The 14,042-nt window shown below is 37.0% G+C and overlaps 1 protein-coding gene across 1 annotated transcript in view; it reads left to right on the forward strand.

Moving 5' to 3' along the window:
- ITGAV (integrin, alpha V) overlaps positions 1 to 14,042 on the forward strand; it is a gene marked incomplete at both ends in the record, with an annotated part of 31,234 nt that overhangs the window by 2,305 nt on the left and 14,887 nt on the right. The window contains 4 exons of the mRNA XM_009587302.1: positions 10,015 to 10,106; positions 10,599 to 10,713; positions 11,997 to 12,058; positions 13,675 to 13,720. Of these exons, the coding sequence (XP_009585597.1) occupies positions 10,015 to 10,106; positions 10,599 to 10,713; positions 11,997 to 12,058; positions 13,675 to 13,720 (315 nt within the window). The remainder of the gene's footprint in view (positions 1 to 10,014; positions 10,107 to 10,598; positions 10,714 to 11,996; positions 12,059 to 13,674; positions 13,721 to 14,042) is intronic.

A 14,042-nucleotide genomic window follows, 5' to 3' on the forward strand; every position in this document is an offset into this window, starting at 1 on the left:
CCCCGATTATTTAGCTGTTTTGTTAACGGAAAAAGCAGCACGGGTTCTGCATAATTAATTAGATGGGTTTCTTCAGAGTTCTGTTCTAAATTCTGTTTGCAGCTAGTGAGAAATCTGACCTGTGAAAAAAATTAGAACATTTGTACTTGTGGCTTTTCTTTGTTTACCTGTCGATGCCAAACTCCATATGTGGAGTTGCAAAACTGTAATTACTAGAAGGCATGCCCCTATTCCTGGTCCAGGATCTGCCAGCTATGCTATCTGGCACAGGGAAGCAGCAGGAGGAATAGGGGCTTTAATATCGTATTAGCACAGAAGTGTGGTCATTTACATGAGATAATGCAACAGCTATTATGTAGCCCAAGAGAGAAGGTACTAGCTGCTTTATGTTAATCTTCGGAGTTGTTCAAGCCCTTACCTTATACCAGCATTGCTTGTTACTTGCATTTATCCTCACCCCAGCTCCTCTGAGGAAAGTGATAGGTCATTAAGCTGATAGTTCCTGTGGTACCCAATTTACTACTTTGTTTATTCCTTCCTGTGTGTGACAGCTCAGCTCTTTCAGGAGGGTAGCTGGCATAGCTTTCATGCTGAAAATATATGTATTTCCCTCCCTTTCATGCCCTCCCCACCAGCCTGTAACATTTAAAAAACCCTCATAAAGCGTATATTGCAATTTTGAAACTGCTGGCTGTTTTGAAACTGTTCTTTCACTGTTCCTACACAGTGTATTTTCTCATTTAAAACAGCAATATATTTGGGAAGGGAAAGGGGGGTCTCCCCTTGTCCTAGATCTCCTAGCACAATGGTTACACTCATGTAAAAATACACTAGAGAATATTCTGTATATATGTCTGTGTGCGTGTGTTTCTGCACGTATTATACTAATTGCTTTTGACGTTCTGGTATACATGGTGGCTTTGGAAGGCAAAATGTTTATATCACACATTAACACTTCCCAAATGTAAAGTTGCTTCGCTGTGGGGCTTCTGAGCATCTTAGTGTTGACATCAGTTGGCTTTGATTTAACATAGTTGTGACTATGTGAAAATTGCATAACAAACATGTGTGGTAGAAAATGCCCTCAAATTCAGGGGTGCGTATAGCTGTGCTGCATATGCTTGTCTGTACATGGCCAGAAAGTTAGAGTAAATTTTTTTAAAGGCTTTCAAGTATCATTAGGCATGCATTTCAGGCATGCCTGGCTTTTGCTCTTAGAAGTACATAAAGGTTAAAGTTAAAAAGGAACCAACCACCAGAGCAAGCTTCCTCATGTGCATGCTTTTGTTGATCCTGTTGCAAATCTGAAATACGAAGCAGTGCTTGTATCTGTTAGTTTAACAGGTTATCCTGCAAATCTAGATAGAAATACATCTGATTAAAAAGTGCTATGTAAGCACTGAACTTTTTTTTTTGCCTTACTCCTGTTTACCTTGTTAATTCAGTAGCTAAAAGTGCCATTGTCACAAAACTAAAGTTTCTGGTCTTTGTATTCTTGTATATCTTGACTTCTTACTACAATTGCCACAGCATTACCACAATTTCAATTGAATTGTTATGTAAAATACTTGGGATTTTTTTCCCCCGCTGTCTCTGTTAACTTTCAGATTTTCAGAATATGTAGGAGGCTGTATTTTTTTCAGGACAAGCACCGGGGGGAAATTTACATTCTCAAGATAGTATATTCTTCAAAACTGTCGTAAGCATAAACAATATTAGTAAATCCTTTCCTTTGCAAGATGTTTTACATATCACATTCAAATTACCAAAACCCACAAGTTACAGGTCAAGGTGGGTAAATATTTGTCTTTATTCTTATCTGTTCTCCACACCAGATAATTTTGTAACTGAAAATTTAGTTTATTTTTTGTTTTAATCCATGGCAATAGGGGAATGTTCTGAATCTTATAAAGAAGAAAGAATCTGGGAAGCAAATGGTGGAAAAACTGCTCTTACAGCTTGCCGAACTCTAGTACTACTCTTTCTACCAGACTGACTGGAGAGGTGGTTCCTCTCTTAGAAAGCTTAACAGTTGGCTTCATCTGCCAGCTGCTTAGCAGCTTTTTCCAGGAAAAACATATTTTTTGTGGGTAAACTTTAAAAGGAATGCGCTTAATATAGCGGTCCCATTTTCTGTTTCTGATCAGTTTTGAGACGAAGGTCCAAAAACGTTTATTTTAAAGACACATCTATTCTGACCCCCCTTTTCTCCTTCCACAGCCTTCACGGACTAGCACAGCAAAGCTTGCGTAGATAGTACCAAATATTACTGAAAGTATTTCCATAATCTTGCTCAGGGAAAAGATTCTTGAAAAGTTAAAGGTTTTTCTGCGAGTTTTATTTATTTTGTGTAGTTGTCCATTTTTTGTGTATAAAATTAAACATGTTTTTTCTGTGCAAGAGGGGGATCAAAAGCTCACTGAGCCAGACAACAAAACCAGTGAGCAGAGGGGTGGTCAAATGTGCTTTTTGGGAAAATCAACAAGTCATCTTTATGTTTTTATTTATGCATTTTACAGTTTAGCATACATGGAATAGCAGGGTGGATACACTTAACTAATTGTCTGACATCTAGATAAACACCTCCATTATTTTGCCATGGAATTTGAGAGCAGCATCACTCTGAATTTTCATTCTGACAAACAAAAAATTCTTCAGAGACCCATGTAAGCAGTTGGAGTTAATCAGACTGTACACATGTGAGCAATATGTAGCAAATTAATGTAAACCAAATGAGTTTCCTGTGTGCTTTTTTCCCAAAAGGAAACAGTCTTCATAATTATTCATATTATTTTACTTTTCATCTTTGGGGTCCTAGCTCTCCATCACTTAAGAATAGGGGGAAGTGGGTTGGTAGAAATAGCATTTCTTCATGCTCCCATGGCTTTTCATAAAAATGTTACAAAATAGTTTTGTGATGATAAAGTTTCTCTTGCAAAAACCTGCCAGTTTTTTTAATGAAAAGTTTAATCGAGAAATGTGCCTGCTCAAGTATAGGATGCTTTAAAGCGCAGCTCTTTATGTCAGCATTAAAAAGTGCAGTACTGAGATTGTTTCAAGAGCTTCTGCATTTAGAATAATCTGATGAAATGCAGATAGCTCTATGAACTGTTACAAAGGAAAATAGGCTCATAAAACAACTTTGAACTTCTATGCTAATGAATTGCAGATTTCTTGAGCAGATTTCGTTTTTAGCACAGAAAGATCTGCTTGCTCAGACAACGTATTGTTTTGCTCTTCTGACACATATAGTATAACAGATCGATGCACTGCTAAATTGTCACTCCTTCTTTTGGTAAAAGCTTTCCCCACTGCTTTCGTTCTCTATATCAGATGTCAAAATTCAAGATTGGGGAAACTTACAGAAGCTGTTGAATACTAAAAACTAAGAGCATCTCAAATGTTTTCAGCTCTGTGTGGTGTGTTTTTATTGCTTTGGAAAAAAAATTCAGTGTAGCCTCTGGCTGCATGAAGTTTTATCACTTTTGACAGTTGTACTGTCCCTCCTCTCTTCCCCTTCCCATGTGTTTTAACGCACCAGAGTAATTTTAGAGAAATGGTTTGTTCTTAAATATTTTTGTATGAAATTCTTTTTAAGACTGGTTATTTTGATCTGTGCTAAAAGAGAAGAAAGAAACTTTTGAAAAGAAAATACTTATAAAAACGCTCCTGATTTCTCCTTATGTTTCCACGTTTGTGGTTTTTTTTTTTCTATCCTGAAGTGGGTGATTCTATACAATAGGAGTCTTTGTTTGGAAGCTGAAACCACCAGTTTGGCATGGCTGTATCTATCCGTGACCTATTTAGTTTGAAGTGGCTATTTTAACTGCCTTGCGCAGCTTCGTGCTGTAGCATTGCACAGCGTAAGAGCTGCTGATGTTGGGAAGTTATGTCTGGAGTGGGTTTCATGAGCTTATATTTGCCTTTTGGAGATTTTGATCATTTGTGCAAATGAGTCAGTTGTTCATAACTGCATTTTTTCCACTTATGGAATAAGGAGATGTTTAAGGAAGTTGGGATAGGTTGGTATTTTGTGAAAATAACATGCTTTAACAAAGTACTGTTTTATTTTTAGCTGATTGTTTTATTGGTATTAGGGTGTGATCTGTATAGGGATTTCAGTCTCAAAGGCTATTGATTGAGTCAAACAACAAAGCAATAAATCTTGGAAGATTGTTCATTCATTTGTCGTAAAATGGATTGATTTTTATCTCACTAAATCTATCATTACCTCAGTCCCACTGAAGTTTGATTGTTATCCTTATCGTGTGTGCTGGTGTAACTGAAGTCTGCGTTGGGCTCTGTGTACTGCTCTGAATACAAAAGAGGGTGGCAGAATGTATAAAACCTCCTCCGCATGTTTTTGTAGCTGACAGTGGAAAAATGCTCATGCTTTTGTGATTAGGTAGACTCCTGCATGGATACTGTTGGCTCTGTGTGTGTAGCTGGATCTCAACTGTACGACAAGTTAGGAAAAAAGTGTCTTTCTTCTATTAGGCAAAGGGAAAAGATGCTTTTGTTCTAGCACCGCCCGGGGAAAGAAGCAGGATTCATACTTCAGAAGAGGGAAGGGGAGCAGTGGGAAGCTCTGTAATCCTGTCTCCCTGAGTCATTAACAAAACACTGTGGCTAAACCAAGGTTGCTAAACCATCAGCTGCCTCACAGCATGAGGAGTTTCAAGTAAAGATAAACTTGTACTTACTCGCTCTTGCCTCATTAACTAAGGTTGCAATCGCTGAGATTTTGGATGGAAGATAGCTAGCTTTATCCCATGTAAACTTCTTATACTACGAAAACAGGGCTCTTGTATATTTAAGTTTGTCTTTCTTTTGACTAGCTGCATAAAGTTTCCCTTTAGCTAAAGGGGCAACATCACTTATTTTGAATTGGCATAGTCACAAAGAGGGTTATTTTAATGGAAATTCTGTGAATTGGGTGACTATTTAAATTTTACAGCTTCTTAAGTATGATGACACTGAACCAGGCTTCATCAGTTCACTGCCTCTTGACTCATGATTACCTCAGTTAAGTCTGGCACTCAAGATCAGGGGAAAATGTTTTAGTTCAGTTTTCTCATTACCATGCAAACAGGCGGGCTACAAGTTACAACTCGTTCCACTTACTCAACTGCAATCATCTTGTAGTAACACCATTGTTTCTGTAACTGATAACGTTTACATTGGAAAAAGAAGGTGCCAACTATCCAAAGCTGATAGCCAAAAGAAATTCAGCACTGAAAGAACTTTTGATCTTTTTGTTGTTATTTGGAAGATGGCTTAGACTGGTTTTTTTTCCTTTTTCTGCAATTTCTACTCAGCATCCCTCCACAATAGTTTCCATTTATAAATTTAAAATCTGACGTAGCACAGTAAAGTGACAATGTTCCATTGGTCCAGCATCAGCAACACACCTATATAATGGATTTTTAAAGCAATTCTGTTCCTGCCATCACCCCACCTGGAAAGTACTTTGTGAGACAAAGCACTGTTGAGTTGGCATGTCAGCCCTTTTTCCCTAATGAAAGAGTTATGTAAAATCGTCATGTGATGTCTACTACAATGAGAAAGAGCAAAGGAAAAACCATGGCATAAGCTGCCTTTACAGATACAAAATAAGACTCATGGTCAAATGACATAATCCTGGAATTAATGACCCATCAAGTAGAAGTCCTTGAAGCGTCTGCATTTTAGTCTGACAAATAGCATTATGTAAAAACTCTGGACATTTTCTGGAATAAATCTAGTCAGAACATACTTTGTATTGCCTAGGTATGTTTGTTTGAATGCCTGTTTAAAATGTACGTCAATGGCTTGAAGACATTTCTAAGGTATTCTTGAGACATTCTAAATTGAAAATAATTTAGAAATACAAGAAAAACAGCAGTGGCTATAAGAATCGTTATAGTGGTAAGGCTGACTGTACTACATAAAAAAGTTGGTCTGTATTTATAAATCACTGTATGTTTAAATCCTACCTGTATTACAATTTGCTTCCTTTAATGTAGGTACTGTTTTTAAAGGGTATGGGGGAAGGCTTTTGGTTTTTTGGTTTTGTTTTGGTGTTGTTTTTTGGGGGTTTTTTGTTTTGTTTTTTTTTGTGGTTTTTTTTTTTTAATAACTACCACTGAAAAGTTACACCATGATAAAATAATAATAAAGTCGGGGTCTTTATACTGAAACACAGAAATGCTGAAGTCGGTGCTACATTTTTCCCATGACAAATCTACTTTATAGTACAGCTAAAACACCTTATTTAACTCTGATTTGCTTTAGTGAGGGCTCATATTTAAGTGTTCTTTATGTTTGTTTTCCCCAGTCAGGAACAGAAATACTGTTGGTTTCTCATTTAAAGCAAAGGGATTTTTGATGACAGGGTGTTTTCCAGATTTCCTCTTAAGATTAGTTTCTCTTCTGGACCCGAGGGAAAGGCTCCTAATCTATTTACACAGCGTTTTCCTGGGGAGAATTTTGAATGGGGGTGGGTAAATAACGGTTACTTTTCTTCTTTAATAGAAAGTTAACGTCAGATTTGAACTGTATTTAATGTTTGCAGTTTTTTATTCAAAAAGTCCATGTTTCCAATGTACGTACTTTCTACTTGATCTAGTTTTTGTATCTTAATGCACTTTCCTGTGTTACAGCCAGTCTCAAGCTGAACAGCAACCCCTTCTCCCCAAGACCCTCCCCCCCCGCCCCATTAGTTTTAGAGAACCTAATGAAGCTTTGAATACGGGATAAACTCAACGTAAGGCATCTTAACCTTGTAGCAGATGTTGTTTTGTGTTATCTGCATCTGCACTGACATTAGAAAATTTGGCTAAGATGTTTGTAAAATATTTTTGCGATAGTAGTGTATTATAAATTAATAAAATGTATTTAGCCAAATTGCCTAATGGAGCGCATTTTACTATGTGGTGGGTTTTTTTTTTATGCATAAGAATTCCTAATTTGTTATTTAGGCCTTCAGAAATTATGATGCGGGCTTCTGAAGTCATGATATTTGGAACATAATAAACTTGGGGTCATGTTCATTTGCTTTCTGATTCGGAGATTTTAGTTTTTTATGTGCCAGCTTCTGACTATATCTCAAAGCCTAGATGTTTACCTGTTAAAATAAAATTGAAGAGAGGTTTCCAATATTATCCTCAATTTAGAGCCAAATCAGGGCTTTCTCAGTACTGTAGAAAAAATAATTTTGTCTCCTAAAGACTGAGGGAGAGAGAAGTTTTTGTAGCTGCCATCCTGGATGTTAATTTCTTCCTTGGGTGGAGGCAGTGCCTGCAGCTCAAGAATGCACAGGGAAAAGGCAGAGGGCTGTTTTGGCAGCACGTGCTGGTTAAACTACTGGTTCCCCTCTTCTCCGGTGCAATCAACATAGACTATAGTTAGATGGCACCAGTAATCTGTCTTTTTTTTAATTATTTTTTTAATTGCTTTATGCTGTTTCAGCTGATGCATTCAGCTGAAACTTGAAGGAACTAATTTCCTTAACACCTGTGATAAAATCAGATTGCTGATAATGCTGAATGGCTGTTTATCTATTATTGTAACAAGACCATTCATCCATTCATTCTGCTTGCTGCCTATTGTTTTAAACTTAAATGTGAAGTTTACATCCTAGACACTTTTATAGTACCTAGCACAATAGGATTTTGCTTTGCACTATAAAACTGCTATACTACCTTTCATGTTAGTCATAGATATATAGCTTTGTATAAGTATTTATAAGTCTTTTCTTCTAAGTAACTAGCATTAGGATGAGAAGAAATGGCCTCAAGTTGCACCAAAGGAGGTTTAGACTGGACATTAGGAAGAATTTCTTTGCTGGAAGAATGGTCAGGCCTTGGAACAGGCTGCCCAGGGAAGTGGTAGAGTCACCATCCCTGGAAGTATTTAAAAGACGTGTAGATGAGGCGCTTAGGGACATGGTTTAGTGGGCATGGTAGTGTTGGGTTGACGGTTGGACTTGATGATCTTAGAGGTCTTTTCCAACCTTAACGATTCTATAATTCTATTCTAAGTATCCATTCTAAGTATCCAGCAGTAGAGAAAGGTGTAAAATGCCATGCCGTAACTATTCTCAAGTTTTACATTGTTTAAAACTTTGTTTGGCAAGTAAAACTGACATTTCTTTGTATTTGAGAGTAGCTGGACAAATACAGGGTAAAAGCCAAGTCTGTCTTTCTAGCCTGTGTAACTTTGGGTGTGGTTACAAGCAGAGTAAACCAATTTTAAGTCCCTGATGCTGCCAAAAAGGATATAGTTCCCAGCCATGTGTTTCTTGTCTTCTCCCCAGCAGGTTAGCACTACTTCCATCCCCATGCAGTCAGCTGGGTTAGTCCCTGATCCAGTTCAGTATTTTTTTTAGTAGGTTTCATTCTTAGGTGGTTCATATTTTGACTATGTGACCAGAAAGTAGTAGTGCCAAGACAGACACTGGCAACAGGAACATATGGACAACGGCAAATGGGAACTCCTACCCCTTTTGGTGTCAGCTTCATCTGAAGCTAACTCAGTCATGCAACTGCATCCTTTGAGCAAAACTGTCCTTGGGTGGATTTTCATGAATTAAAGCCAAGTAAGGGAAAAGATGATAAAACAGGCATTTTAGAAGTGTGCTAAAGACAGTTCCCTATTTGGAAAACATCTTGATCTGGTTTTGGTTTTCTGTTCTGTGAGAAGATGACATGCAGGTCTGCAAACTACATTTCTGTCTGTGCAAGGGTGACAGTATAAATGTTCAAGTGTACATAAATCTGTGCAGATGTGCTTAATCATCAGGCCCTCCATGTGTTTAGCACCTGTTCAATAATGGAGGAGGGGGTGACAGAAGGAAGTGTTGTGGTTTTTTTTATTTACCTTTGATGAAATTAGAAAAAACACAATAGTTCTCTGTGATGCTATGCACTTGGCATTTATTTCTACATAGTTCTAATCTTGCTTGTTGTGGCTCACTGCAGGTTAGAATTGCTTTTGTTGTCCTTTTCATGAGATTTTCCTAATGGAAGTAACACAATCTCTTGAGACAAAACATTCTTTACAAGGTGTAAGACAAGCAAGGAAGTTTTGATTCAAGTGGTCACAGGTCTCTGATTCATAGTGGGGTTGGGTTTGGGGATTCCCCCCCAGCAGTCTGTGGAAGTGATGTATGGCTGTTGACCTCATTGACTCCCTAGCTTTAGGCACTGTAAACCAGTGATTTAGGTGACTTTTTTAAAAGATATGTTTTCCAGAGTGTTGCATCCTTTTTCTTACTAGGCTGGCAAAGTTTCCGGTGTTGTTCCAATGAAAGTACATAAGAAACATTAAATGATTTAAAGACTTAAGATTCACACTTGCAGAAATACCACTTGTTAAGTTACTTCTACCAGCCTTCATCACTGAACAGTTAACATACAGACACCAGTGCAAATTATCCCTTATTTGACTTACTCTTCTGTATGGAAAACTCTCTAACATTTTTGTTACTAAATACCCTTTCACTTTACTTGTATTTTGTAAGCGTGCTAGTTTCCATGCTTTGTACACTACAGTGACATTCAGAATAGAGATGTTAATACTTGGTGGAATATTAGAAGAACTTCTGTCCTGATTCTAGCCAAAGGCAAAACTCACATAATTTAATCAGGGCAATATTTCTTCTAGAAGCATTAGTCCTAACTTGGCTTTGGCACTGATTCTTGAGCAGTGCTGTAATCTAATTTGAAAGTCAAATATCTCAAGTTATGAGGTATTTACTGTGTCGCCATCAAAGATGCTATAAACTTTGCGGTCTTACAACAAATCAGTATTGTACTAATGCTTCGTATGTAAAAATAGCTGCATTTGGCCCTAGATGTAAAAATGAATAATAAATCCTTTTAAAAGCCTATTTCCATGAAAGGGTGATATCCTCCAATGTTACTGTTTTCTGCTTTTCTCTGTATGCATCAAAACCAATGACTTAGCTTTTTTTTTTTGTTCTTACTGTACAGTTTACTGTGAAATTATGCTTTGTTTTCATTTTCTTTGTAGGCAACAGAGATTTTGCTCCTGATGATCCGCTGGAATTTAAGTCTCATCAGTGGTTTGGAGCCTCTGTGAGATCCAAAAATGACAAAATTCTGGTAGGTTTTTGATGCCCTTCAAATGCCTCAGTACTGGGATATTGTACTGGAAAAAATGTGAAAAGATCTGGATAACTTGGAATTTAAACAAAATCCCACTAATCAGCATGACTTGTCTTTTTCAGAATTTATTTTCTTAACTCTTTGTAAACAAAGGTTGTAGCATTTTTGTCTTCTTTTGAGGAAAGTAGTAGAATTAGTTTGCTGAAGTTAGAATGTGTTAAATTCTTGATGAACTCTTTACAACTGTTGCTTTAAGAAAATACTATTTCTAAAATTCTTGCGATAAATCAGCTATTTCTAAAAATACAAACTGGTGATACTTCTGCCCCAGCGCTGATAGTATAAATCTCCTCTAATAACACATGGTACATCTGCCAAAATTGTTTTGGTTGCTATTCTGTAGAAAATTGGAATTCCATTGTATCTTTCTATACCCCCCAGCATTTTGAAGAGGAGTTTGTTTCCTCACTGCCATGTGTTCTTTCTTAGGCCTGTGCCCCGTTGTACCACTGGAGAACTGAAACAAAACAAGAGCGAGAGCCTGTAGGAACTTGTTACCTGCTTTCTGGATCTAAATCTGTGGAATATGCACCCTGCAGGTCAAGTAAGTGTAGAGCACTTCTGCTGCTTTTCTGTTTGGAATTTCTCTTGTTTTGTATTTCATGTACATTTGAAGCGGGATGTTGTACAGGTTTTTTCCCCCTTCCATGTACAGCCTCATAGCAATTAGCAAAAAAGCTGGATCCAGACATCTGAATTCTCCTCCAGTTGATGTTCAGGATGCAGACCTTGCTTTCTCTACTGTAGGCCAGAGGAAAATCTTAGATCCAAGTATCATTGGAATTGAGGACTTCAGTTTTTGAAAGGACCTCTTCTGTAGTAATCACTCGAGCAAAATTACGTAGCAAGTGCTTTTTCAAAGACCAACTCTAGAATTTTCTGAAGCTTAGTTATTGTTATTCAAGTAATTTAAAGAGAAAGCTCATTTTAGAAGGCAAGGTTTTGCACAAGTAGGTTCTGATTTCCATGTATGCATACATATGTAATGATGCATTGTTTTAATTATATTCATTGTTGAACATTTTGAGTCTTATTTACCAAACGCATTGCATTCATATCATGTAGTTGAGTTGCTAGTTTATTCAGACGCTTATAACCTTTTTTAAAATACAGAAGTCTAAAAGTTGAACGTTCAAGCTAGGATATTTTTTTTATTTGCTGAAAATCATTGGTGACAGCAAGTGTGGCCCAACATAAAAGGAAGTTAAATAAGCATATATTAAACTAAATCATGCTAGTTAAGTAGGTCACACTTCCAGATAAGGGGGTCTCAACATTTCTACTCTGGAGCTCTATAATTGTAAAATTAACTCAGCTATAACAATTCTTGCTGGGATGAGTCTCAGTATGCAGAGAGGTTTTCAGCCAGGTATGCTTTTTTTTTGTTGGTTTTAAGCTAATACTTGAAACAACATACGGTTATGTACCTTTCAGATTTTTATTCCATACCAAAAGAAAAACTTATTCCCTATTTTCCAGATACCTTATTTCCTGAATAAAAATTGCAAATATTTTTCCCCAAAACTTTTAAAGATTAAATACAAAGGAACATGGAGTTGCTGTTTACTTTGACTCTGTTAGGCTAGAACATATGTTAATGTTATATTTATGTTAGGCCAGCCCTAAAGTTGTTACTTTTTGGCTGTGAGTTGTTGATAAAGAGAAAACAGTGATTTAGGAAAAAAAAAATTACAAGGTTCAAGTTCAGGAGTGCAAGGTTACTTGGGAAGATGCATTGGAAAGTATTCACAGAATCATCTCATCTAGTACTAATAATATTTATTTTACTTATTTTTTTTCTCTTTTCTATCCATTCTTTTTTTGTAGCCACTATCGATGCAGATGGACAGGGATTTTGTCAAGGTGGATTTAGTATTGACTTTACAAAGGTATGTGATTCTTTTTCAAGTCAGCAGACAGTTGCAAGTTAACAATAACCCTGATACAGACCACATACAAGCACAGCTATTATGAAACTAAATGTAAACTACCGTTCCTGGGGGGAGAAAACCACAACCAAACACATCCTTGTAAATAAACAAAAATAACTTCAAACTATTCCAGTATTATAAACCTGTTTCTCCCTACATCTTCACAGCAGCACGCGTTCACTTCTTGTAGAAATCATGTCCTAAACAAATAATCTGCCTTTGCAGCCTCATGCCATAAACTGCTGCTGCAGCTAGTCCTCAAGTGAAATAAACTGTAGTAGTCAGATTTTTTGAGACACTTATTTTGAAGGGATCGGTGCATAGCTAGTGTTAGTTCTTGAGGAAGAATAACTTACTGCTAAAGGGAACTGGTAAACAATGTTCTTGTGAATTATGTTTTATTTTTCTCATCAGCTAGCAGAAGCAGACTTTTTCTTTTTTTGCTGTCTGTCTTATGTTTCTTCTACTTTTATATTCTCCCTGCCTTTTATCGTTCGTGGTTTTTTTTTAATTCACAATTACTTTTTAAATCCAAGCACAATAGAACTGCGCACAAATCTAAGAATTAACTGTAGCTTTTTTATATTGTACAGTTACATTGTTTAGCATAGCCTGGACATTGTTAAGACCACGCAAGTCCTATTTGTGATGTGGCAATTTTTTGGGTTCTTCACACCTTATGATTGGGTCATATCCCTTCGCTCTTTGCCCGAGGACACTCTTGTTTTAACTCCAGAGGAAACTGTGCAAAGTGCAGTATAGGACTGTAAGTGGTTTTTTGCATGCACCCCTCAGGCTTACTGTGCCTAGTTCCAGTTAAAACCAACCTTGGGCTCTAATCCAAAACCCTAGCTGAGTGGGCAAGCGCGGGTATAAGGTATCTCCAAATCTCTGACCTAGATTTTTCTGAGTGGTGAATATGGGAGTTTTTAAGATTAAAACCTGAATAAGTGGCTTAATTATGCAGCAAAGCCTATGGCCCGATTCAGTACTCACAGGGCAAATTCCCAGCACTGGGTCAGTACTTACAGAGCAGATTCCCAGCACTGGGATAGCTAATGTGGTTAAAATTTCATAAAATGGTTTGTGGATTGCAGTTGTACCAAGGAATATGGAGTGGGGGAATTACATCACAGCTTTTCTGAATTAAACTTTTCTAAAGATAAGTTACAGAAAGTGGCAGGGACAGAAGATGAAACTAGTTTTGTGTACTGATCTAAAAACATGTTATGATTGCCTTGTAGCAGTCTTGAAGTTTTCTCCCAATTGTATTTCTGTTGTCTTAGATTTATGTGGGTAGAAGGGTCTATTACGATAAAAAGCAGAATTCTGCCTAGAATTTTAAATGGATGAAATAGAGAAGCAAGTCACTGAAGGCATATCGTTTGTTATCTTAGCATTTTATGAGATGCATTTTTAATTAATCATTCCTTCAAAAAATAAAATGTAGTGGGGTCAGTGAAGCTACAGTGATATACATGTATGGGATTACTTCCCATAAACATAGGACATGTTCTCTTGACTTTAGATAGGCTTAATGAGTTTTTTCTTCTTTCTTCCTCCTTCCCTCCCAGGGAGACAGAGTGCTACTTGGAGGACCTGGAAGTTTTTACTGGCAAGGTGAGATACATCATTTAAGTCACAGAGAAGTTGACCTCTTTGATTTTTCTCTTTATCCTCTTAGTCATTTGTATCCACACTTCTCCAACCACTGTCAAAGTCTTTGTCAGTAAGAAAACTAACAAAGAATTTTTTCTTCATCCTTCAAAATATTTCCTGAATAATCAAGGCAACCACAGGTTAAAGCTGAAGTAATAATTGTATAGATGTGTCTTTTGTCTTTTAAATAACTCTATGATCGTTTTAAAGGCATTTTCCCAGGAATGTGGAATTTGTTTCCACCGGCAGGATAAGTTTCCTTTAGGATATTTTGCTTGTTGTT

The sequence above is a fragment of the Fulmarus glacialis genome, unplaced genomic scaffold (assembly GCF_000690835.1).
Source record: "Fulmarus glacialis isolate BGI_N327 unplaced genomic scaffold, ASM69083v1 scaffold47041, whole genome shotgun sequence".
In the NCBI taxonomy this organism is placed as follows: Eukaryota; Metazoa; Chordata; class Aves; order Procellariiformes; family Procellariidae; genus Fulmarus; species Fulmarus glacialis.